General features: G+C 41.6%; 2 protein-coding genes across 2 annotated transcripts; both read right to left on the bottom strand.

Moving 5' to 3' along the window:
• Nucleotides 1-172: 172 nt before the first annotated feature.
• LOC145901326 (kelch-like protein 9) lies at nt 173-2,819 on the bottom strand. The gene has a single exon (XM_082988955.1). It carries the CDS (start codon nt 2,744-2,746, stop codon nt 851-853), a length of 1,896 nt encoding a protein of 631 aa, XP_082845081.1. The 5' UTR covers nt 2,747-2,819; the 3' UTR covers nt 173-850.
• A 955-nt stretch (nt 2,820-3,774) lies between these two features.
• On the bottom strand, nt 3,775-23,470 carry LOC145901324 (plexin-A2-like). Its single transcript, XM_082988952.1, has 33 exons — nt 22,276-23,470; nt 22,002-22,190; nt 21,449-21,702; nt 21,243-21,354; nt 20,610-20,778; nt 20,254-20,344; nt 20,070-20,184; nt 16,145-16,357; nt 15,882-15,972; nt 15,577-15,764; nt 15,136-15,263; nt 14,459-14,579; nt 14,003-14,154; nt 13,754-13,904; nt 13,253-13,450; nt 12,769-12,853; nt 12,052-12,206; nt 11,421-11,570; nt 10,811-11,045; nt 10,254-10,421; nt 9,823-9,961; nt 9,688-9,747; nt 9,298-9,442; nt 8,875-9,021; nt 8,331-8,493; nt 7,957-8,063; nt 7,711-7,832; nt 7,273-7,375; nt 7,060-7,152; nt 6,699-6,868; nt 6,079-6,291; nt 5,632-5,707; nt 3,775-5,026 (listed from the first exon to the last, which is right to left on the bottom strand). Exons 1-33 carry the CDS (start codon nt 23,374-23,376, stop codon nt 4,856-4,858), a joined length of 5,775 nt encoding a protein of 1,924 aa, XP_082845078.1. The 5' UTR covers nt 23,377-23,470; the 3' UTR covers nt 3,775-4,855.
• Nucleotides 23,471-23,656: the final 186 nt, after the last annotated feature.

Genomic DNA, 23,656 nt, shown 5'->3' with positions numbered 1-23,656 from the left:
CCAAGTTTAGAGGAAATATCTTTATTCAAATCTTTCTTGGCATTAAAAAGGTCAAGAGTACAGTACGTCTGTTCTGTCTTCACCTTTAAGGCCAAAGATGTCTTTTTTCTTTACTCATCTGTCCACACCTAGTAACACTTATCCAATGAATCACGTGAAACACATACAGCTCTTCAAATGAAAATTTATATTTATAAGATCAACATACAACTCATGTTCACTTGTTACGTTTTTTACAGGGCACCAAGTATAGAAAAAGGTGTGCAAGCTAAATAAAAACACCCCCATACAGTGTGAACAATATAATCTCTCCAGTTATTACATACACATGAATGTTAAGTAAGAATACAAAACTTAAGCTTGGCTTGAACACAAATATTTCAATATTTAAAAAACCGACTACAGAGACATATATTGCAGAAGAAACACAAAGAAAGATGCTAAATTTCAACCATAGAACACAATTTTATTTGCAGTCGACTCAACAGCATATGTGTGAACTTAGCAGGATAAAATATCTCCACACCAACATAAGTACATATGAAAAAGTCACACATATAGATTAAAGACAAAGAAACGATTTATTGAAAACACCTTTATCCCTTAAGAGTAGTCAAGGTAAAAGTCTAATTGTAGGATGCAATTTCATATCTATGCTAACCAAAATAACAAGCTATATCCATCATGTAGAAGACATGTTCACACACGAAATATTTACACATTTCATTTTTCCCAATTCTAGGTAAACCAATAAAGATAGGTCACATATGATCTTGGTTTAAACACTTTTATCACAATGTGCTACACACCACAAAATGGCAAGCTCAGACCCATTACCAGACTGCACACATTAGTTCATTTCAATATCTTCCTCCTGTTGCATGTTCTCGCTACTGTTATTTACACGTCTTGGTTGTTGTAGGGGTAGTTCCGACAGCAGCGTGGTGGGTATACGAAGAGCGCAACATGATACGCTGGTCAAAGGCTCTGGAAAGTCAGTCGCCTTTTCCCATACATCCCTCTTAGGGTCGTAACAGGCAACAGTGCGCACATCTTTGCGTTCACGCCAAGTATGTCCACCAACAACATATATTTTTTCATCGACTACGGCAGCCCCTGCCTCACTCTGCCCGGCAAAAAGCGGTGCCACTTCTGTCCATTGTTCAGTGTTGATGTCAAACATTTCAGTGGTCAGTACATCCCTCCTTGCTCCATTGGTTTTGTTGTTTCCACCAATGCAGTACAGTTTATCAGCAAAGTCCACCATACAGTGGAGACCTCTCTCTGTTTTAAGCCGTGGCTTGGGCTCCCATTTGTCTTCTTTTGGGTGATAGCAGTAAACTTCCCGCTGAAAGCCATCAGATGCAAATCCTCCCGCAATGTACATTTTACCACCACAGGGAGCTCCAGAATGTGCACAGACAGCATGTGGAAGATCAGCAACTTGTTCCCATTTGTTGCGATCTACCCTGTATCTTTCTGCAGTGCTCAATGGCCCAGTGTGGTTTCTCCCTGCGATGGCATACAAGTAGCCATCAATTGCACTGACATGAAAATCCGTCCTGGTTTCTAGCATGTTGTTCATTTTCATCCAACAGTTAAACCTTGGATCATACCTATATACATTGGACATTGCAGTGCTTCCATTGTTGTCAAACATTTCTTGGCCGCCCACAACATAGAGGAAATCATTAAGGACTGCCACACAATGACAATATGCTGGCAGATCCATTTCACCTAAATGTAACCACAGGTTTGCTTCTTTGTTAAAAAGTTGAACCTCCCTGGAAACATGGTTGGTTGATTCTTTTCCACCAATGGCCACCAAACAAGGCATTAATGCTCGTACTTGGGCCCTGGAAGACTTTACCAGAGGTTTTTTATGGGGCAGCATGTGATACCTTGATGCTTCAAACAGTAGCTTCATGCACTCTGGGTCTGTCTGCATGAAATGCACTGATTGAACTTTTTCGTCCAGATCTTCTGGGGAGATTAGGGGAAATCTAATGTGTTGCATTATCATGTAGACATTGGACAAACGTGACTGATCATGCGCCAACCACCTATTTGCTGCTTCGAACAACTCAAGCTCTGAATGACCCCTAATTCCATTACTCTCCAATAAGGCACAAATGTCTGCCTCTGAAAGTCTTAGAAATTCATCCGTCTTCACAAACTGGGTAAAATTCTGCAAAATGTATTTGCGAACACATTCTTCAACTTCCGTCAGGTTGAAAAATTTTGCGATTTTGCTTATGTCCGCACAATTCTGGGCAGAAATTTCAGACTGTAGAAACTCGCAGCAGAACTTGACTACAGTCAAGATTTCCAGGTGGTTTGCAGCAAATAAAATGTCCTGCATGTTTTGCACATTTAAGTTCACCGACGAGGTGTATATGAAGTCAAGAACAGCTTGCATCCCCACAGCACTGAATCCTTTCAGTTCAATCTCCTCCTGGTGACTCTCCTTCATTTCTGATGTAAACATAGACCTAAAGTACGGACTGCATGATGCTAGTACTGCCCTGTGGGCACCAAACTTCTCATCATCAACTAAAAGATACACATCACAGAGTGATGAAACCTTTCTCAAGTCATTGAGTCCAGTCAAAACTTTTGTGTTGTGTACATGTGAAGTGTATTGTCGCGAGTCGCCATTCTGGGTGACAACAGTTTGATTTTTAGGGTTGCTCGGTGCAGCTGGTTCATAGTGTGGGTGCAGGTTTGGAAATTTTGCATTAGCCATAGTCTTATTATGATTTGGTGACAATCTAGTTTAATTCAGATTAGCATTTCCACATCCAATAAAACAAAAACTCCCATCTGAAAAAAATACATGATTTCATTGTAGCTAACTGCTGTAAACCTCTCAACATAATTTGGTTATAGCCTAATATATGTACTATATATAGGCTAGCCTATATGTAGCTAATTAGAAATAATGTTCACCCAGTGCAAGTAAACATTAAATGTTTCAAGAAAGCAATACCACCTCTTTTTAAAAAAAGCTACACAAGTAGTCAAATGACTCTACACACTGTTTTAACATATGTTTTCCAAGTTAACTTAACCAATTCGGTCATAATGTTCGCGCAAATTTAATAAACATTTAAAGTTCATGTTCATCTAAAGTAGTAGAAGTGTCATTCTGTCACAAACACACGCACGAAACCAGGAAGGAAGCCACACATTCCAACCATCATTCCAACTGACTCACAGTACACATAACAAACACACCTCCTTTGCCATCAAACCGGGAAAGAAAACCTATTCCCAATTTGCAATTATTTACGACGTCTTTTTAAGTTTAGTAATTTCACATGGCCGTTAAAAGAACAGTTGCTGGTTCCAGCCAAGTGGTATAATACCTCAGTTTACCATTGTATAAATACATAAAGTGTCTAACATAACTCAGTTACAAGGACTGGGGTGGAAGGAAGTCATTTAACGTTGCATTTTGCATGTAGTCTCCGAGACACCAGACTTGCCTGCATAAGAAAAAATGACTGTATGATTCACCTATTGTTGTCTGCTCAATATAAACGCAAATTGTTAAACCGCGATGATAGTTTGCAGCGGCGTTTCTCTTTCCTTTTTTTTCTGTGGTCCTGAAATGTCGTGACCCACACCACTATCTGGCTAGATTGGCAACCTTTCGTTGTTTTTGTTGTGCAGCGTATATACTCACTACTGCAATGACCCGATGGCGCAGGCGCAATACCACATCTCACTGACTTTTTTTAATGACTTCCCCAGCTCAAGCATTCAAGTCAATCCAATAAAATAACATTTATTATCACAATCAAAAATGAAACACAACTTTAATTTTAAAATATGGGAACTGTGGTTCTACAATGTACTTGTACCAAATTCCGAGCCGACAACTTCTCATGACTCACCAATACATAATAGCAGTCGGTGTATGCTGCACCACAAAGATGGTACTAATCGAATTAAATAGTGAGAGCATACGGACGAAAGTGAGTCAAATCGTTTGTAGGTTTGCATTTTAAGTTGAAAAATGGGTTGAACCCCTTTTTTGATATCGTTATCAACTAAACGATGTCAACGGATGAATTTAATTTGTACAGTGGACCTATTTGTTAGCCTAGGCAAAAGTTAACCACAAACTCAGTCATTACAAAAAACGGCTTCAACAGTAAAATGTTGTATTCACAATAGGATTTAAGCGGAAACGCTAAGTGTAGGCGTCGGTTGGAATAAGCGGGACAATAAAAAGTGTCAGTCACACGATGGAAGCAAAAATCAAAGTTTTAGGCATAGAGTTTTCTGCAACGTAATAAGCTAAAGACGACAAAGCGGTATCGGCCATTGGCACTGGCGATCAGCGAAAGGGATTAAAGCACCTTAAACGTGTAACCGCCGGAACAAGTCATTTCACGGCGTTATACCAAAGCAACAAAAAATGTGCGAAGCGGAAAAATCGAATTCTTTCCTGGAAGCAAAATAGAATAATCTATGAAACAAAATAAAAAAGAATAAAACAAAGACCGTTTGTTTATAGCCGCGTTACCTTGTTTCAATGACTGAAATTAACGGAATTCGTGATCATAACGCAGTGTTAATGACATACATGTTACCGGCAGAACAACAACACAGCGAAGGCAGTACACGTTTAATGATTCGGTTTGATTATTCGATTACACGATGAAAAACAACAAAAGCCATTTCATTATAGAACTTGTTGATTAAAAGCGACGAAACAAACATCACAAAAAATACATAGCAGGGTTAGGTCAAAGGCCCCTCTTTCCAGCGCCCTCTGTCTCTGCCAGTCGAGGACGATTCCTCTCATTAGGTGTAGATTCACGCATTCCACTTCTTCCTCGGTTTATTAAGAGCCACCGTTACTCGGCATACACATCTGCTCCATCCTCTGCAGGAGGTTTTGACGACGTGCTTCAGGTTCGTTGTCGAGAGCATCAGCAATCTTGTCATGATACTTCTGCATGTAGCTGAAGAGTTGCTGTAGGGCGGCGTTGGTGTTGAAGTCATACGAGTGAGCCTGCGTGAAGGGAGAATATAATAGTCAGGTCTCCACCACGCACATTAGCAACTTCGTTCCTTGTATTGTTTTAACGTGTGGGGACACGATCGCTGGATTTTTTTCTAGTCGTAAATGCATTTATATACGCTTTTTGATATTATTTTACCCACATGGTTATCCAAAATCTGCGCGGTCACGACATTTTATTTTGCTACACCATTTTCCGCACCTGAGGAAGTGAGTAGTAACTCACGAAAGCTCGTAATAATGGAACTGTTTTTTAAAAAATTGTCCAAGGAAGTGTGCTAGAAACTGTAGCACGTATACAACCATGTGGATACGTAACCAAGCGGAGTTAAATGGGCTTGGGTTATAGCGCGTATACAAGTCTTCAAATAACATTCACTAACTCTATTTACTCGCGTCAAGCGCTCTTCCGGCAAAAACGTTTATTCAAATTTAACTTTTTGACTTGTATTCAACCAACTTCGTCAGGAAGTAGTGTACATACCGCTTTGCATAACACCATACATGTTTTTGCATCAGCCAATAACGCAATCTACGCACGTTAGTTGATTGTAAGCACGCGCCTATTACGTCACAATAGTGGTGACGTAACTCACCAATGACTCTTCGTTGAGGAAGGCGGCCATGTTCTTTGGGTTGAGTCTGGGCATCTCGGAAATATCTCTGTAGTATCTGCCAAGTGAAAACAGTCGTTACTACTGTTAAAATTGTCTGCAGTTACTGCCGCCAATCTACATGACAACTTGATTTGTAATGAGCTTCATATTGGCGGTTTTACTGGGGGGAAGCATTGCTTGCTTATCACTACCGGGATTTACTTTTACTTACGCCATTTACAAATTGTAAACAAAACGTACGTCAAATAAGTATACAAAAAACAGCACTTGTTTCAAAAAGAGGATCAGCCAGGTATCCTAAAACGGTATCTATATTTCGCCCTACGTGCATCGTCAATTCCTTATTCAAATAGATAATATATATGTATATATATATAGGCATAGGCTAAACGATTTTCAATTCTTTAGCGCTTCCATAATACTTACGACGTGACCCAGTGTCTGTAGTTGGGGATGTCCTTGGCGTAAAGGAGCTTATTGGATGGCGAGTCCTTGCCATATTTGTACACGGCAGTCGAACACGAGTCCATGAAGGCTTGTGCGATCACCGAGAGATAACAGTCGACGATTGCCGACTTGTGGATGTCGAAGACGAACTCAGGGTTCTTGATCATGTTCACCCAGAATCGGAGCGGGAGGCTGTGTTATAAAGTGGTGTTGGGCAATAGGATATAATAGGCATGCGAAGATATGCTCTTTGGTTGATAATTATTGCTTTAATTTCAGCCATTAATTTTGCAATAATATCGGCGGGCGGGATGGTTTTATATAGAAATATAGCCCTTCTGTTTAAATGTAAGCATTATGCCTGGAATCAACAAATTGGAAAAAAAAACATAATAAAAATCTACGTGTGCGATCTCACAAGGCAATTATTTATGCAATCTTGGAGTAAATTGACTACGTCGGGTGCCATACATTTGTAAGGTCACAGTCGCATGGTAAAAATACGCGGGCTTTATTTAATTCAATCCAGCACACTGCACGGCGCATTCACAAACAGAACGTAAACTTGAGAGTTAAAATCACAGACCAGGCACATTTACCAGTTGCTTTTCCACGTATGGACGATGTCCGGGTCGACGATGTCGTGAATATCAGCTTGGTGATCAAGAAAATCGAACATGTGTTTGACTGCGAGCGGTAGAGCGTGACCGCGTTGCGTGACGCTGAATATTGTTTCAAACAAGTCGTCCACGAATTTCTGTATGGTGCCCTGTAGGTGATTAAAACATGCGTTTAGTCAAGCAAGTGGCGTAATATGAAAGCGATACGACTGTGTTCAATCGATACCAGCTTTGTCGGACAAAATTTATCAGCGCGTGCTGTGTATATCAGTAAGCATGGCCTGTGATTGCGGAAGGCTTTTATAAAGCGCTATATTGTACAGAGAATGGGGGTTATAACCTTAGTGGTTAGAAGTCTTGTGAGGTAAATCTCGGATACCATCTTGTTACCATGGTCGTTCCCCTCGCGCTGGTCTTGGTCGTTCTGTTTCACCTGAAATATCACACACATATTATCATGTAGAACTTTATGGTAACTCTGTTAACACGGTACAAGCGGTTTGTAGAACACGGTATATGCAAAATGCGTGCAAGAACGAGATAGAAATGTTACCAGATGGTACAGTTTTCCCTCCGGTGGAAGGGTCGGTGTTCCTGATCTGCTGGTTTGTTTGTAACGAGGCAAACTCGTGTTGCTTCCTTCCATCTGGAAGAGACTGAAAAAGCAAAAAAAAATGTAATTGTTTAACTGGGAGTATTTTTTGCTATACACCGGAGTGCCCAGTTGGCATTGACAAATATCATACAATGCACATGTACTTGCCCGTAGCCCTGCAGTCGCTAAAAAGTTGCAACACCCTATCAGCCATAAAGGTCCGTTTGCCACATTGTCTAACAGCAAGAAAATGACACTGCTTTGCTATATTTTATATTGATCTATTTCTTGAATTTGGCGATCAAACAGAAAGGCGGGCGCACGCGAATGCCCACACAACCGCATGCAATTTACAGGCACCGAAAAGAAGCAACATTCCTATACTAATATATATACCGGCTTCCACTGCCGTTGTGTCGATGTCCACCCGTCTTGGAGTTGGTCGACATGGCTGAGTAATTAAGAACAGATGAACCTTGACGTGGAACCACAGCTATCAGCGCACCTTCTGCCGGCACCTGTTGTTAAAATGGAAGTTAACGAATGGCATTTCTAGTGCGTTTTTCAAGTGGATTGTACGTTCTTGTAACAAATTAGACACACTTTTAGAAAGAAAATCTGTGGTAAGTTGGTTTGGTTTACCATGTAATGTCCGAGCGTGTTGACCAACTTTCCATCGTCAGTAATTTCGTTCGTGGTGTCCTCGTCTTTCAGCGTCAACGAACCCTGCGGTCCCTGCCTTTTCCACTCTTTCAATACATAGACGATATTTAAGAACAGCAAAAGGCGTCTCCACAAAAAGAAAACTAATTCCCATTGGTATTAAGTTAAGCCCTTACAAAAAACACGAACCGTATATGTCAGCTACATTGACCCTTGACAAGGCCGACTTTTCCCATCGAGATCAAAATAAAGTTCAGACCGTTTTTTTTACCAAGCCTATGTGGTTCGAACACCTTTATATATTCTGCCAATCACCATTATGATATTACACCAACCTCCTAGTGGCTACATACCCAGGTCCACGTATTCCGGCTGGGGGCGCTGCGAGTAATGCACGTGCATGTAAGCGACGTCCAATATTTTCCGCTTGGCTTGCGACACCGAATCGCAAGAAAGAACTTTAACAGAGAACTCGAACTGGTCGTGGTCGCTCATGTAGTTCACCACTCGAAGAATCTGCAAACAATTTACAAAATATAAAGGGTTTCTGGGCACGCAATACTTTCCGGGGAATATCCCGGTGTCACTACACAACAGTTACTGGTGGCAAAGTTCAAACGCACGGCCTGTGTAATCGCGGCATATAAGCGGCTTTTCTAAGTGATTTACGTTACAACTTTACTGCTTTGTGAGAGGTGAAACAATTTCGACGCGTACCACGTAGTTGGGTATTACGAAGTAACCTGAGGGGATGAGGTAGCAAACACTTTGGGATCCCATAAGATTTTTTAATTTCGAACTATATCCGCTAATTACGTAAAGATGCTCGCGTACCACAGGTTGGGAAACACTGAACTACAAGAAAATGAGAAAGAATCAGAGCAGAAATAAACTTACGATGACGTCATGTTCGACCGACTGACGTAAGAGTTTGTCTTCGCTGAGAGAGTAGCGAGCTTCACTTGTGAACATATCCACCGGTCCCTTGTCAACTTGCTGCTTGATTGCGCGGTAGAGCATGAACAGGGGTTCGCCAGCACATTCCTATGACAAGATACGAAGTGTGTAACCCAACCAATGATCGCATTGGCAAAATACTCAGCAATATACTCAGCAATATACAGTTTATATGGCATAAACGAGTAGTAAGATATTTTTTGACGTTTTAATGTTTATGCCGTGTTTAACAAACAACTGTGCCACAAAAAAAGTGGGATTATTTTAGAAATGCTTGTGACGATATCCATGGACGTTTATAATGCATGTGAAGGGATATTTTTGAACCATACTCTTAAAGTATAAGCAACAGTGAAATCTTACCACGACGAATCTATGGAGCAGAATGCTAAACCAGTGTGTGAGCATTTTCTCCGCAACAGACTCGGTTCGGCGGAAGAGGAGTTTCGGATGTTGGTTATTTTCCATATTTCTATCAACCAACTCTGACAAGAGCTGTTCAAGAATTCTAAAACAAGTGGAAAAATGTGTGGATTATGCATGGAATGTAGACTGTCCTCTGCATTTGGAATCGAAATCACAAAACTTTTTGTTGCAATTCATTCATGTTTTTCAATTGTTTTCAAGCAACTGCTGCAATTGTCATTGGTTTATATTGAACACAGGGGACGCTGAAAATTAATTAGCACTGCCGAAATGGGTAGACGTATCCTACCATCTGCTCAACAAAAACTATCCAAAATATCAACTTACTCTGTAGCGTAGACGAGTCTGTTCTGCAGGATCACCAGAATGAGGCCGGCAACGTTGGCCCTAAAAACACCAACATCTGTTAGTGAAAAGTTTACAGTTGATAAAGCTACTGTTGCAACTTGTCTCACTACTTACTTGTCTTTCATGGTGAATGTGTTCTGTCGTTCGATCGCGCGAATGAAACAGAGCATGAAGCATTTGTTCTCCAACAGTTGATTAAACTGGTCCATGAGAGGGGAACCTCGCAGCATTGGTCGGTTGCTCGTTCGCGAATCTGGACAAAGAAATATGTTTCTAGTGATTGTGTGTCAAAGGGAAAGGAAAAATTTTTCCTTGTGGTCAAAATAAGGATTGCCGTAACTACTAATTGCTCACAAGGAAACATGCATATGACACAAGTTTCTACGGAAAGTTACTGTGTTCTTCCCTTCTCTATATGTTTTAGTTTAAATTATAAGTTAAATGTTTGTTACATAAAGAAACTAACGATTACACCGCTAAAAAATCAACAAAGCTCAAGCTTGACAATCGCAAATGTCTTCACCAATATCCTAACTTGAACTTACCGCTGCGTTCCAGATGATGCCTCGGTAGAAGCAAGTTCTGATGTCCGGCCAACATCGCATCGGGGAAGAGTACTCGCAACAAATATTCGCTGTAATGGAGGTAGGGGATTCCTACACCTCCTCCCACGTTATCCAGCTCACTCATGTCTGTCTGAAGCTCGGCGAACGCTGGAAGAGCATGATGACTTTGTTTAACACTAGTTTGTGGCGACAAGTTAGAGTAATATAGGCACTCCACGGGAACATGACAAATTCGGCCAAACCGTAATGTTCAAGTTTATACGTATACAATTGATGAAATCTTTCAAAATGAGTTTTAAAATAGTCACGGCTAATCATTTGCTAGATTGGCAATGCGAACCAGTGCTGGCCAACCTACAGCTCATGCGCCAACTCTTCATGCGTTGCAACTTAGCGGCAAAGAATAAAACAAATCGCGTTTCATCTGATGTTGAAACTTTACAATCACTTACAACCATTACATCGCTAAAGCTTGTTTCTAACAATGCTCAAACATCCGTGATCACACTTGCTTGGAAGTCGCCACATATACAAACCTTCCTTGCAAACTTTGGCGACCTTGGACTCCATGACGCTCATCTGCACTTGCATGTTTTTGACCTCCTGGTCTCGGGCATGCATGCGGCGTCTGTATCTGCACACGCCGAACCCAACAACAGCCAAGAACACAACAAGGACAACCGCACTGATCCCTATGATGACGGGAACATTATTGAAAGGTTCTTCGTATTTAAGACTTCCCACTTTTCCCTCATAGCCTCCAATTTGAACCTTAACGAATTTTGGGATAACCGAATTAACGCGCGTTCAACTCGTACAAATGTATAAGTTGGAAATGTGATATGGTCCATATCATATGGATATTGGACTTTAAAACCAAGGCATTTCAGTAATATCGGGATCCTGTTTCTTGTAGTTACATAAACTAAACAGGCGAAGAAAGTTTTTTTTATGTAACATAAAATCTCTAAGATGCTGCATTAATGACCTGTGTCTGTATGATTCCATATGCTTTATACGACTAAAGAAGGCAATTGCATCCATTTTTACGGCTTTCGTCGACAACATAAACAATTGAAAACTATATTGCTTTGCAAAAAAACAACAAATGCGCTTCTTAAAACTAAGGTTTTCAGGAGAACCTACCATGACGGGATATATTCCGGAGCTTACGGCCGGTGGTTGACATTCAATCTGCCCCATGTCGTATCTTGACACGTTGCATTTTTCCTCGCCGACAGTGACCGACACAATGTCGATGTTGCATCCGTTCACCTCAGGGCACAGATTCGCACCCTGTGTCACACACAACAGATGAGGAGCGTGATTTTTAGGCCACAAGCTAATTTTTTGTTTAGGAAACTTCACATTGTACGTTTGAGCTTTTCACATCACAATTTGGTAAATCTACTGCGTCCCGGCAAACAGCGGGGGAATTCATTTTTGCAAGCCAGATCATTATGGCGTGTAGTAAAACTCTTCCAATACAAGCGATATACGTATTTGACTCTACTATTTCACAAACCATGCAATGCGTATACTGGTCCACTACATAGACCAGTGACAAATTAAATACTGACAAAACAATTGTTGCATGTTACATAGTTCTAACAGTTTTTCAGTCGTTTCAGTAAAATTACTTTTTCAATTAAATATTGAAAAATTAGACGAATTCCCAACGCTAGGGGTCCCGGAAAAGTTCACTTAAATGAAAAAGGGAGCGAGCGAAAAAGTTTGAGAAGCCCCGTACTACGCAACAGACAACGATTCAACTCACGTTTATATATATCGGCTCGTTCCTGAAGGTCTTTGTTTGTTCGGGAGTTTCAAACTGCTCCAACACTGGATCGTGAACGTATATAAGTTGGTCGCCCGACAATCTCGTCCGCTGACATTTCGGCGACTCTATGAAGACAGCGTCGGGGATGTCCCCTAGAACACGATCACACACGTCATTGGGCTGAGTGACGTATAGGGCGGGGGATTATCGGCCACGGTGAGATTTAAAACAACAAGATTTGGGTCGTTTTTCAACGGGGGAGCAGACGAAGAGAGAAAAATTTGGACGTTCACGCAAACAGAGATTAGAATGAACCAAGTGCACTGAAGGTGGTGATGGTTGTGTGTGATTTGTTTATTATGATATTGTCCAAAACCAAGTAGGTGATATTTGGGCACGGTGGTCCATAATGCGGTTAACATTAATGTCTAACGCCAAACTAAACCGGTAATAATCTTCACAATGCAATTAGTTTTGACAAATGGACGTTCTAAGGCACAACAACAGGGACATGCCATAAAAAGACAGAAATTCACTGCATTTAATGTAATGTAAAACCATTGTGACGTAAACCACTTTGGAGTTGCCGGGGAACTGAAACTCCCGAGCAAAACCAAGCGGTTGCGCAATCCCACTTATCCCAAGCCTGCGGTGAGCGTACGTGCCGCTGCGAGCAATTTTCTCAAAACAAACTGTTCGCGTTTTGGAACCGACCTGACTTGGAGGAATAAAATCTTCGGTCGTTGACGTGCGGTGAAATGCACTCGAGCGTGTCGCTTCGACCAATCGGAATACACATCTGGAAAAAAATACGAAAATGTGGTCAGGCTTTTAAACAAAAACGCTTTCACAAATATAATGTTTCTGTTTGTGCCAGGCATATTGTAATTTAATAGTCTGTTCTTCTGGAAATAAAAGTTACGTTTTTATTGCCAGAAGAACAGACTATTAAATTCAAAACGCTTTCACGCACCGAATTACAACAGTCTGGCCGTTTTTAGGAATTTACGTTTTGTCAAAAAAACATTTTGTAACAGCACATACCAGCAGACAATACAAATAAAGCAACGCACGGTGTTTGAAGATTTTAACATATAGTTTCACCGCACCCTGAATTTAGTCTCGCGTCACGCAAGTTAAAGTTGCAACAAAACCCTTCCCTGAAGCACCAGCAATTCCCAAACCATGGTTAACTTACCGACGTGTAACTTGCATCTTCCCATTCGACTCTGATGCGGGGGTCGTGTATCAGGTGTAGGTTGGTGCCGGTGACGCGCAGGGGTATTCCCCCGCTGTAAAAAGTGCGGAGAGGCTGCATGCGGTCGATGCGAACGGTTGTGCGGAAGCGCACGGCGCTGTTACGAGCCGGAACCTTTCTCGCTCCGTCGAAGGAAAACTGCCAACGTTTCCATTGAAATATTGTGATTAAGTTACTGTTGCTGCAGTTTGGTATAATAGGCTCTGTTACTTGGAAAATATGTAAGTTTTTGTCATGTTGTGTGATTATATGTGCAAATTTTGAGTTTGTCATGGTTGGCAGCAGTTTTTAATTTGAAAAAATTTAACTTGAGAATTATTTTTATATCAGAAATAACAGCAGCATTTCGTGTTTGCCATTTTACTTTGGGTCAGATATAGTGAACGGAAAGGAAAGATTTTCGGACTCCCTGTTTAAAAATCACTGGTCAGCTCAACTTACCCAGGCATTAGGAGCGGATCGCTTCCTCCTCTTGGAGTGGCGACGATGTCTTCTCCGGTGGGCATGACGACGCGAATGCCTCCTCCGACGTCCGTTGCTAGTGCACTTGACGCCGCATGGCAACCGACACTCTATCGTTGAGCCCGTGCGGCTGCGGCAACATAAATGCGTAAAAACCGTGGTTATCATGCCTGTGGTTTTTCAGAACAGTTTTAAGAATAACTTCTGGATGGAGTATTCCGATCTTACCGGCTAACGGCGCAATCCTGATTTCCGATTTGAACGTTCACCGAATTTCCAGCGTCCAAGTTGCTACCGTTGATGGTGATGGGGGTTCCCCAGCCGCATAGGACGTTGGCGGGCGAGAGAAAATCCAACTGGGATTGGACGAAACGGAAATGCTGTCGAATAAAAGCGCGTGTTGAACAACCATTTTTTGCATTACTGGTCTTTATGGGCGGCAAATTAACTTGTTGAATATTGCTTCGGGACAATTTGACCTTTAAAATCGACAGGTTCCATAACCGTTTGTGCATTTTTGCTTCTTGTGCATATGCGAGTATTGTGTTTTGTGTATCCTTTTCCACGCCAAACAAAAAGAATCCCTTAACGATACGGTTGCAAAACACAACATGTACCCAATCAAGTCCATGTTCGCAAGGGCGACTATAGAAAGGGGCAAGCGACCAGCAGTCCGCTACGTACCTCGGTTGTAGCTGTGTGATAGTAAGAGGCGTCCCGACATCTTCCGTGCCGATCTGTGATACAGAGAGATATGTTTCCACTTCCGAACTCAGAGCCCTCCAATGAACAGGAGGCCTCACAGCTGAGACAAATAAACATTGTTTAAAGTGTTTTTCAGGCTTGTGTGTCTGTTGAGGAATTCTGCGCACGCGCATTAATTATTCATATGGCGTATGTAGGTCTTGATGACGTTCTTATAGGATACGTTGTATTGTATACACGCTGTTATGTGCTGGGATGTTAAACTTATAGTGATTAACTATCTAGTTATGTGGGATTTTATTTTGACAAGTGCGTGCTTTTTGGTTTGTGAACTAACTTGGTTTATTTTATTATCAACTCGGTTTGTATGGTGGATTGTGGCAGTAAAAATTGTTCAAACCCATGAGTTACGCCCTAACTTCTGGAACCATTACGTATCGCAGTACAGAATTTTAGATACGAGCTGTAACCTACTGCATCATCGTACAACTTTTCGTATTAAACTATCTGCCTATGTGGGGTCATAATAATAACTCATCATATTACCCACAGTAGCCCATAGTGAAACCTCACCCCGTTTAACCACCAACAACACACTATATACAGGATATTGTGTAAAAAATAGGTGATAAAATGAAAACGCGTTTGTCTCTTACCAGTTGGATAGTACCAGGGTGCAGTTGTATCCTGCGACTGTTATTTTCATATTTCCGTTACTGTCGAAGTTTGTTCCAGTGAGTGTGACGAGAGTTTTACTTCCAGGGTTGGTCGTGGTTGGGGAAAACTACACAAAAATCGTTGGTTATGATATAACAATTGGTTTTCATGACTTTTACATTACTACAAGTACTATAGTCAGTGGGAACACGAACACAAAACCATAATAAATATTCAGGAAAAACCAAAAGTCCTATATCTCTTTTACAAAGGACAAATCCCAATGCGCTTATTTACCCAAGAAAGCGATAACATCTGCAAATAAAAAACCTTTAGTTCAGAAAACCCCATCTACACTCCCAACAAACTCCCGTGTTCCATGTCTCACTACTGACCATCAACAAACCTGCGCTTTTATACAATAACCGACACACACTTACGCTATCAATATGTGGGTTTCGGCAGACTTGGTCAGCCTGGGCTTTCAACCACGAATCTCTGTCACACACGTCAGTCACGTGAGTGCACGACGAAATAGTCTCGCACCAGCCGCATTGCCACTCCACAGACGACTGAAGGCACGTGCCACAGTTGTTGTCCGTGTCCAGCGTACACTTAAACATCACCACTGCGGTACAAGATGTCGGGTTTTAAATAGGTATGCAATGGTAAACCGCCACGATCTGGCGCAATCAACATAACAAATTAAATGCCCGTAATTATGTCTTTTTTTAAACTGCATTACCTGTTAGTTGTTGTGTAGAATCGATGGTGGTTTTATTCCACATCACCGTCACGGTGGCATTCGACGATCTTCGGCCTTGTGGGACAAACCCCTAAAAATCATCGCAGACTCAACATTCACATCGTAAACATGTTTTGCAATACAGTATGGAAACGCACTGCGTCGTTGTACAGCAACATGATTATCCTTGGTATTATAGTTAGACGGTAACTCTACTTTTAGCGGTTTTTACGTGTGGAAATAACCAAACAAAGCATTCATACCTCGACTCCCTTGCAGTGCACTTGGTTCGAAGAGAGGCGCTGGGCGTCGACCAGCCACTGTTTGGCGTTGGGGACGTTGATGAGGCACTGGTACTTGGCTCGGGAGCTTCCGGTCGGCAGTTCCGCACCTCGTAACTTGAGCGTGGACCTTTGGCCCTGGGCGAGATAGTAAGTCGGCCGACCCTCTGAGAATGTTGACACTTGGGGGCAGTTCTGCAAAGGCAATGTGATGTTTTTAGTTTTGAGAGAGGGCCATGTCGATACACTTGATTAACAACCAGGTTATTATTTAAACATAAACGTCTGGTATTAGCAACAAGTCGCACCAACATCTTTTATGGCGTTCAGTTGGTGCTAAATCGTGCAAGTATTGTAGTAGGGGTTTTTGTTTTGTTCAAGATCATTTTTTGGTTGGATTCGGATATACATTCCTTGCAACACTTTTCTGTACTTTGTTGACCAAGCAAAAGTTAAGAAGAAAAGTCCGCGTTCCAACAAAGTCAAAATGCCGCTGGAAAGGTGAAATGCGTCCATCAACCATACTTGAGACTTCGAAGCGATAGCGCGCTTGACACCCCATCGCGAGCACCATTACATCACAGTACGAGAGTTGACAAGTCGTTTTAAACGGCCGAGCCAAGTGATGAACTAACAATACCATGAAATCGATACAACGCTTCGGGCTAAAAATAGTTTGTTTTGAAATGATTACGGGTGGTTGTTTGTTTGTGAAACGAAGTTCAACCAAAGGTGCGTCAAAAATATGCCGTTTGATGAGGTCTCGGAAGCCGGTAACGAACAACGTTACATTGTGAAACGTATGCGATCACGCCCATTTACACATATTACACATACTTCGAAAACCGTCTGGTGAACATCAATAGGACAGATACGTAAGATTTAAACCAACTGAAAGTGATAGGTTTTGAAAGCATAATGCGATATCAAATGGTTCAAAGGATGTCAAAAAAACTTATCGCCGTATATTTGACGTCAGGCCACAAGCACGATGATCCCCTAGTAATAATGGTCACGAGTCGAGACAGATTTGATGACTAAGAATGAACTAAGGTGATTAGAACTATTAACTTTGCGACCACGTAGGTTAAAGCAAGGCAGCCATCACACGTTTGCATGTGGATCCTTCATTGCAAAGGTCCGTAGATGTGGCATTAAAACCCATATGCTTAACTGATATATTTTAATGCTGTAAAGATTGTTTGGTGAGAATAAACTTCGGCGTTCTGAAATGATTATGATTACAATCGTAATGATGTAATAGGTGAGTCACAAAATATGGTAATCACCTATATCAACTCAACACCAAATTAACACGTTATCCTTTGCTTAATGTAATCAAACCGCATCACACAGTGAAGCTAAAACGAAGTTGCCTTTTGCCAAAAATAGACAAAAACGACGATCTCGTTTACAGTGCAAGCAAGGCCCGCAAGCCGAACGTGCCCAGGCGAATGCGGAACATTGTTGGCAGCCCGCATTCCGTTCGCATTCTTCGCGCTGTTCGCTCGAGTGTGGAAACGCGCTGAGCGTGACCTAATCCTCTTTGAGCCGATTTCTGGGCAAACACGGAACGCCGATAATATCAGACTCGATCCCTTCCAGGCGCGAAACTTTGCCAAATGAGCTCACTGTCGATTCGAACGAGTGTAATGACGTAATATATATGTATACAGAGCACACGTTCGCGCGGTGTTTGCGCCTCGTCTGCGAACCTGGGAGGGATGAGTGGGCGTTTATGCGTGGGCAATAGCATAAAGTAAATCTTGGATGATTTCAGAAAAAATTTGCCTTTTAGGTACAATCTTACCACACGAGCGAATAAATTGTAACAAAAAACATATGCCAGTTTGGCATTCGTCGCATTACAACAGTGGAATTGGACTCAACTAGTGTTTGTTTGGCCAAAGGCCTTGTATTTACAAATCGTTAAACAACCGGATCACATTGTAACTTTATCCTAACTCCACGTTCCGCGTGCAAATACCTTTCATCCATCGAAAATGCCTATGCCGCATACAATAAACTTGGGCACTGCTGTTTTAATTTACAGCGTATAGCAGGAAACGCGAGACAGCTGCGTGACCACTACACCGTGGCGGATGATTTCGACACAAGCGTGCGGGAAAAACAAGGAGAAATACGTAAGGAAAAACCACTGGGCGCAGGTTGGAATGACAGGCCGCACACTTCGCAGTAACCCACCTCCCAACAACAAACACCATGTCGATAGGGACAGGGACTATCGCGGGAAGGGTCTTACCGTCACACGGTCCAAACACCCGCGGGCATTTGTGGCCGTGAACATTGAATAGTTAAACGCCAAGCAAGGCGCACGCGCTCGGGCGTGACGAAGTAAGGCATCTCGTGGGTCGGTACGACGACGCTTGCGCGTTTGACGAACTTTTGTTTACCGCGATTGAACGACGTCAGTATGAGACACTATATGTTTTTCTCCCCAAGAAAAGAGTTTAATACGAAAATAATTTGGGAGTTGCATAAGCTTGGCGAAAACAATAGTACATGTGTACGGTATGAGTCTACTCACACGGTAAACATTATTACGTAGCGACCGTAAAGGCAAATATTTGTGCTTGAAAGGTCAAAACGTTTCGAAAGATACAGTCAAAGGAATGACGGGCATCACATGCGGAACTACTAGAGTTGTTGTTGGTATAATGTTGCGAAAGGAAGCATGTGGGCGTCAAGTCAGATCCTTCGGCGCCCCAAAGGCCAGAGTCAGTTTCAACGAAACATCACACCACCCGCTGCCAAAGATATACTCCAAGGGGAAGAATAAAAAAACATCCGCCCAGCAATTAAAAGTAGCGACAATGCGGCGGCCAACTTCGTAACACGACCCGGCGAGTTTTATGGCGAATTGCGAAAGCGAGCCACGGGCGAACAATGCGACCCGACCGCAACCGTCGTTCCTTTGCAGTGACGCGGGACAACGACACGCGATCGAGCAAGCATAAAGATTATCGCGACAGCACTGGGAAGATGTAATGGTTCCCTGTTTTTCACATGCGGGCAGTTGGCATATTGTTCATTATACTTGTTTTCGACTACATCTTGCTATTTGAATGAAATTATTTTTGGCAATTTAAGAAATTCGAATGATCAGTAATGCTATAAAATGGGATGAAATACGACACCGGACATACGCTATTTACATGTATTTTTTTGATTAAAAATTTGGACAAGCAAAACAAATGCCAACTTTTTTGTATATTTTTTACGTAGATAACCGTAATTAATATTCAGAAGTTCTCGAAGTTACCAAAATTCTACTTTAAATCATGAAGGATATGACAGCGTCGAATCTGGGCCATGACCAACAATACCAAGAAAAGGCTAGCAAGGAACACGTGAGCATGTCAAATGATAGCTGATGGTACAAAGGCGGAAGCACTCTGGCCGATGAGCTCCAATCGAAAGGCTCGCCGGCACATAATAGGAAGTAATCTCCAGCCATTTGGGTTAAGAGTGATGTTGCGCTTTTGTGCTACAGCGGCGAGATGATCAGAGAGGGCGAAGCTGCTAAACGATGGTGTAACCCAGTCGAAAGCAAATAGACGCGCGTGGGTTTGTGATTGGGTTTCTTGTTACATGATCGGCTCAGTGTTGGGTCCAACTTTCCCAAGGCGTACACGTGCTTACATCGTGGGTTACTAAGTTAAACTATCACAAGCAATCGTTTGAAGATGAACCAATGTTAGGACAGAACGCTTTTCGGGTACCTAATATTACCTGCCCAAAACAGACAAACCGGGACCAAAAAAGCACAACCAAGACATACTTAAACATAAGAAAAGCTCTTTGCTCTTTTTACAAAAAACCTTCACCAGTAAAAACCAGAAAGTTGGTTAAAATTACATCCCAGGTAGGATAATTACTGACTCACCGTGGATTGATCGGCAGTTTCACTGATTTGATTGCATTGGGTTTTGGACTCGACACATCTGCTCTCATAAATGCACCATTCACAGTTAAATCCACTTTCCACACATGACATGCACCTGCACAGTAAAAAACAATCCTTTACCATGTTTCAGCTTAGGCACATATGCAATAGAGCAAAAACATACTGTGAGTGGTAAGTGCAGTTGTAGTAAGTGAAGTTGGTGCTTGCCAATGTCCTTCCCTGGTATACCAGTGACAAGGGCACCTGTCTAGAGCCTGGAAATAACATACATATTGTTAATCGGAATTGCTCTTCTGGCACTTAGTTTGTAAAGTGTTTATTGGAAACCAACGTTTCGTCTGCCATCCAGCGAGACTTCTTCTGGGTTATGTCCCTAACATTAGAAACTAAGTGCCAGAAGAGCAATTCCGATTAATTAGTATGCCTGGCAACAAAAATAGCAGTATACATATTGTTGTTTTTTGATACAAGCACTGTTAAGCTTAGACTGCATGAAAAACAGAGTAAACTTTAAAATACCAGATGTTCGTAGCGGTGGTACAGAGGATTTTGTTGGTGTTACACATCTTACAGTGATGGACCCGTCTGGGTTATTGGTCACTCTGGTGTACGCCGAAGTTTGATCATTAAATCTGCACTCGTAGGAGCTACTGTGGTCATGTGGTATGTTGTTTGCCAGCAGTGTAACCTCAAAAACACATTTTCGACCAAATGAAAACAAAACACAAAAGTTGTTTCAAAGATGAACAATAAACATGTGTCAATGGAGACTTTGCAAAAGCATTTAACATTATCATGCCCAGAGGCATTTAACCAGAGTGAAAGTCACAGAGAACTATGCATAGACTTCTTTAAGTGGGTCATAGTAAGCACTTATACTGTTAGTCTGCCAACACTTGATTTCTGTTATCCACACCATTATCCCCCAAGGTAACAACACTGTTAATGGGACACAGTGGTAAACAATAATCCTTACAAAGTAAAACAGATGTATTCCAAGCCATATTGCCCTTATATATATATGAGTTTAGAGTAACAGGATTTGAAATCTACAGTGTTTGACAAATTATCTTTTTGTGGACAGCCCAACTTCATTAAGTCTTTATTTCTATGAAGTTCCAGTACAATATTCCATTAAATAATGAAGCTTACCTCTTTTTGTGAGTTTTGTATTGACATTTTGAGGTCACCATTAGAAGAAGTAAGGCTGGGACAGTTTTGTTCCAATTTGATGGCTGATCCACATTGAGAAGTGGAAACACACCTACAAGCAGAAAAAAACAAAAGGTGACAGAGTCCACCAAAACCTCCGAACCAACTATTTATATGTTATATGTCAAAGAAACCTTATTACAAACCTGGTTTCCAGCGGACACCACCCACAAAATGGATCACCAGAACCAAGGCAACTACTGCAATCCTTGTGCTTGTTACAAGAATACAAAGGGAGAGCAACCAAGTTACGTGATGTCATGACATATATCATAGGGGTTTTAGGACTGCCAGGATCCCTGTAAGCCAGCTGTATGGATTGGATTGGTATTTTGCTGTCCACCACCACAGATTCATATGCATTGGCTACATCATGCCTTTGGTTGGAGTTTAGTCGTAACTAGACAAAAACACTTTTAAATTAAGTTTAAAGTAGGGGATTGTCCCTGGATTGATTAATTCGTTTAAAAATGGAGAACAATGTTTATAGTTTAAACACTTGGATGACAATACTCTATCATTTAAGTCAATCGAATAGTGTTTTTAATAAGATTTACTATTTTATCTTAAAAGTCAGTTCTATCAAAGGCAGTTTAACTACAACTACCAGTGCATGTTGTTTTACAAGCATTTATAGCATTTCAAAACTTTAAGCAAGAACAATGCTCAACCATTAAAGACTGTTTGAAAAAACACTACCTTTGTGACCACACCAATACTGTTTCCAAGGAAAGCTATTGTGTGTTCTTGTGTGGTTGTAACCTCAATTGCTGTTATTAGCCTGTCACTAACATACACAGCACTTTTTACCAATGGACCATCTTTCAAAAATTGTGCAATGTCCCAAATGTCACCATTGCTGCATGCTGGACTTTGAACCACAAATGTCTGTAAAAAAAAAAAAATTCTTGGCCTCAGCTCAATATGACATGTCCCTAACTATACACAAATAGCCTATATAAATAATACACACCCCTTGTCCACAAGAAACATCTTCGTTTTGAACCCAGGATATTTTTTTTGGAGGATTTCTTTGATGTTTCATACACCTGCTCAACATTGACACAAATTGTTGATCGATATCATGCAGTGGATACAAGCACACAGCACCACCATCTTGAGACGAGGGTCCCTCAAAGGAAATAAACATAACAGCATCAGACTGAGGAATATTCAACACAGTGGCAAGCTCTGATCCCACATTTCGGGTGATAGACGCAATGGCTTTCGTGTACCTTCTGCCATTAACAGAGCATTCAACCTGGAGCTCACGATAGGTGCGAAGCAGACTGGATGGATACCCGGTGCACACCTGAGCAATGTAACTGTTCACTTGGTGGCTATTCGTGGCTGGCGGATGTTGCAAAACAAAATATCCTGTATTGTCCAGTTCAAAACCATCAATAAAATTGACTCTAAAAGCTTGAGGTAGTTCCTTCATCATGCTTAAAGCCATGTCCCCCACATATATCTCATCTTGAAAAAGCTGCACTGAAAACATATTGATATGTGAGTTGTCTTCATACAGTTTTCTTTGGGAGACTGTGAATGCAGTGTCTGATTCATCAGTGGATGTCTTTGAAGAACCAACAAACAAATATTGCTGATTATTGGCCGATGCCAGGAAGCCTACTGTACTAAGATCAGAACTGGCAGCAACATACTGTTTTGCTGTTGTGGCATTAACATTGAATTTAGTTAACACCTTCTTGATGTCACCTTCCTTTCTAAGTTCACACAATCCATGATTGTTGCTGTTGCAGACCACAATTCTATTGTTGACTTTGTCAATTAACAATATTTTGTTGATAGCACTCACACCATCAGAAGATGGTCCAGTAACAACTGAATTTGCCAAAGTTAGGTCGTCATTCACCTGATAGAGTTTATTTGTGCCTCCAACATACAAGTAGCCATTTCGTGTCTGGTCAACTGCAATTTGATTAAAGTCACATGCATCGGGGCCACAGTTCGTAACATCAAACGTGAGTCTTCCGTCACCACCGTTCGTCCCCAACCACTGACATGCGAAGGTGAGAGTTATCAACAATCTCATGTTTGCAAAATGATACATGTTAATAGATCCCGTCCACCCAATACAATGCAAAACTGTGCTAGGTCCAAATTACATTTTTATTTTGCATAGAATCGTTAACTAGAAGGCCTGAAAAGCTGCAAAAACACAAAAACAATCGTAACCTGCTCCGGAATGTAGTCCTCAACAGGCAACTTCCTCTCACGCCTTCCGCCATCGCCCTTTGCCGCACTGAAGAGAAAAGGGGATTTTTTTCTTTGATACGCTTTACCGCGCATTAACATGGACCGGTCCAGCACGAGTTTCTATGGACTTAAGT

Source organism: Ascidia mentula, chromosome 5, assembly GCF_947561715.1.
Source record: "Ascidia mentula chromosome 5, kaAscMent1.1, whole genome shotgun sequence".
NCBI classification, from domain to species: Eukaryota; Metazoa; Chordata; class Ascidiacea; order Phlebobranchia; family Ascidiidae; genus Ascidia; species Ascidia mentula.
This window is presented reverse-complemented; position numbering and strand designations above follow the sequence as displayed.

Bases quoted from the DNA above. Each gene is read 5' to 3' on its own strand.
- LOC145901326 (XM_082988955.1), bottom strand. From the start codon at position 2,746: ATGGCTAATGCAAAATTTCCAAACCTGCACCCACACTATGAACCAGCT.
- LOC145901324 (XM_082988952.1), bottom strand. From the start codon at position 23,376: ATGTATCATTTTGCAAACATGAGATTGTTGATAACTCTCACCTTCGCA. The intron at 13,451-13,753 runs GTAAGTTGAGCT...AAACGTTGGCAG, and splicing joins GATCCGCTCCTAATGCCTGG to TTTTCCTTCGACGGAGCGAG. The intron at 10,422-10,810 runs GTTTGTATATGT...ATGCTCTTCCAG, and splicing joins CGCCAAAGTTTGCAAGGAAG to CGTTCGCCGAGCTTCAGACA.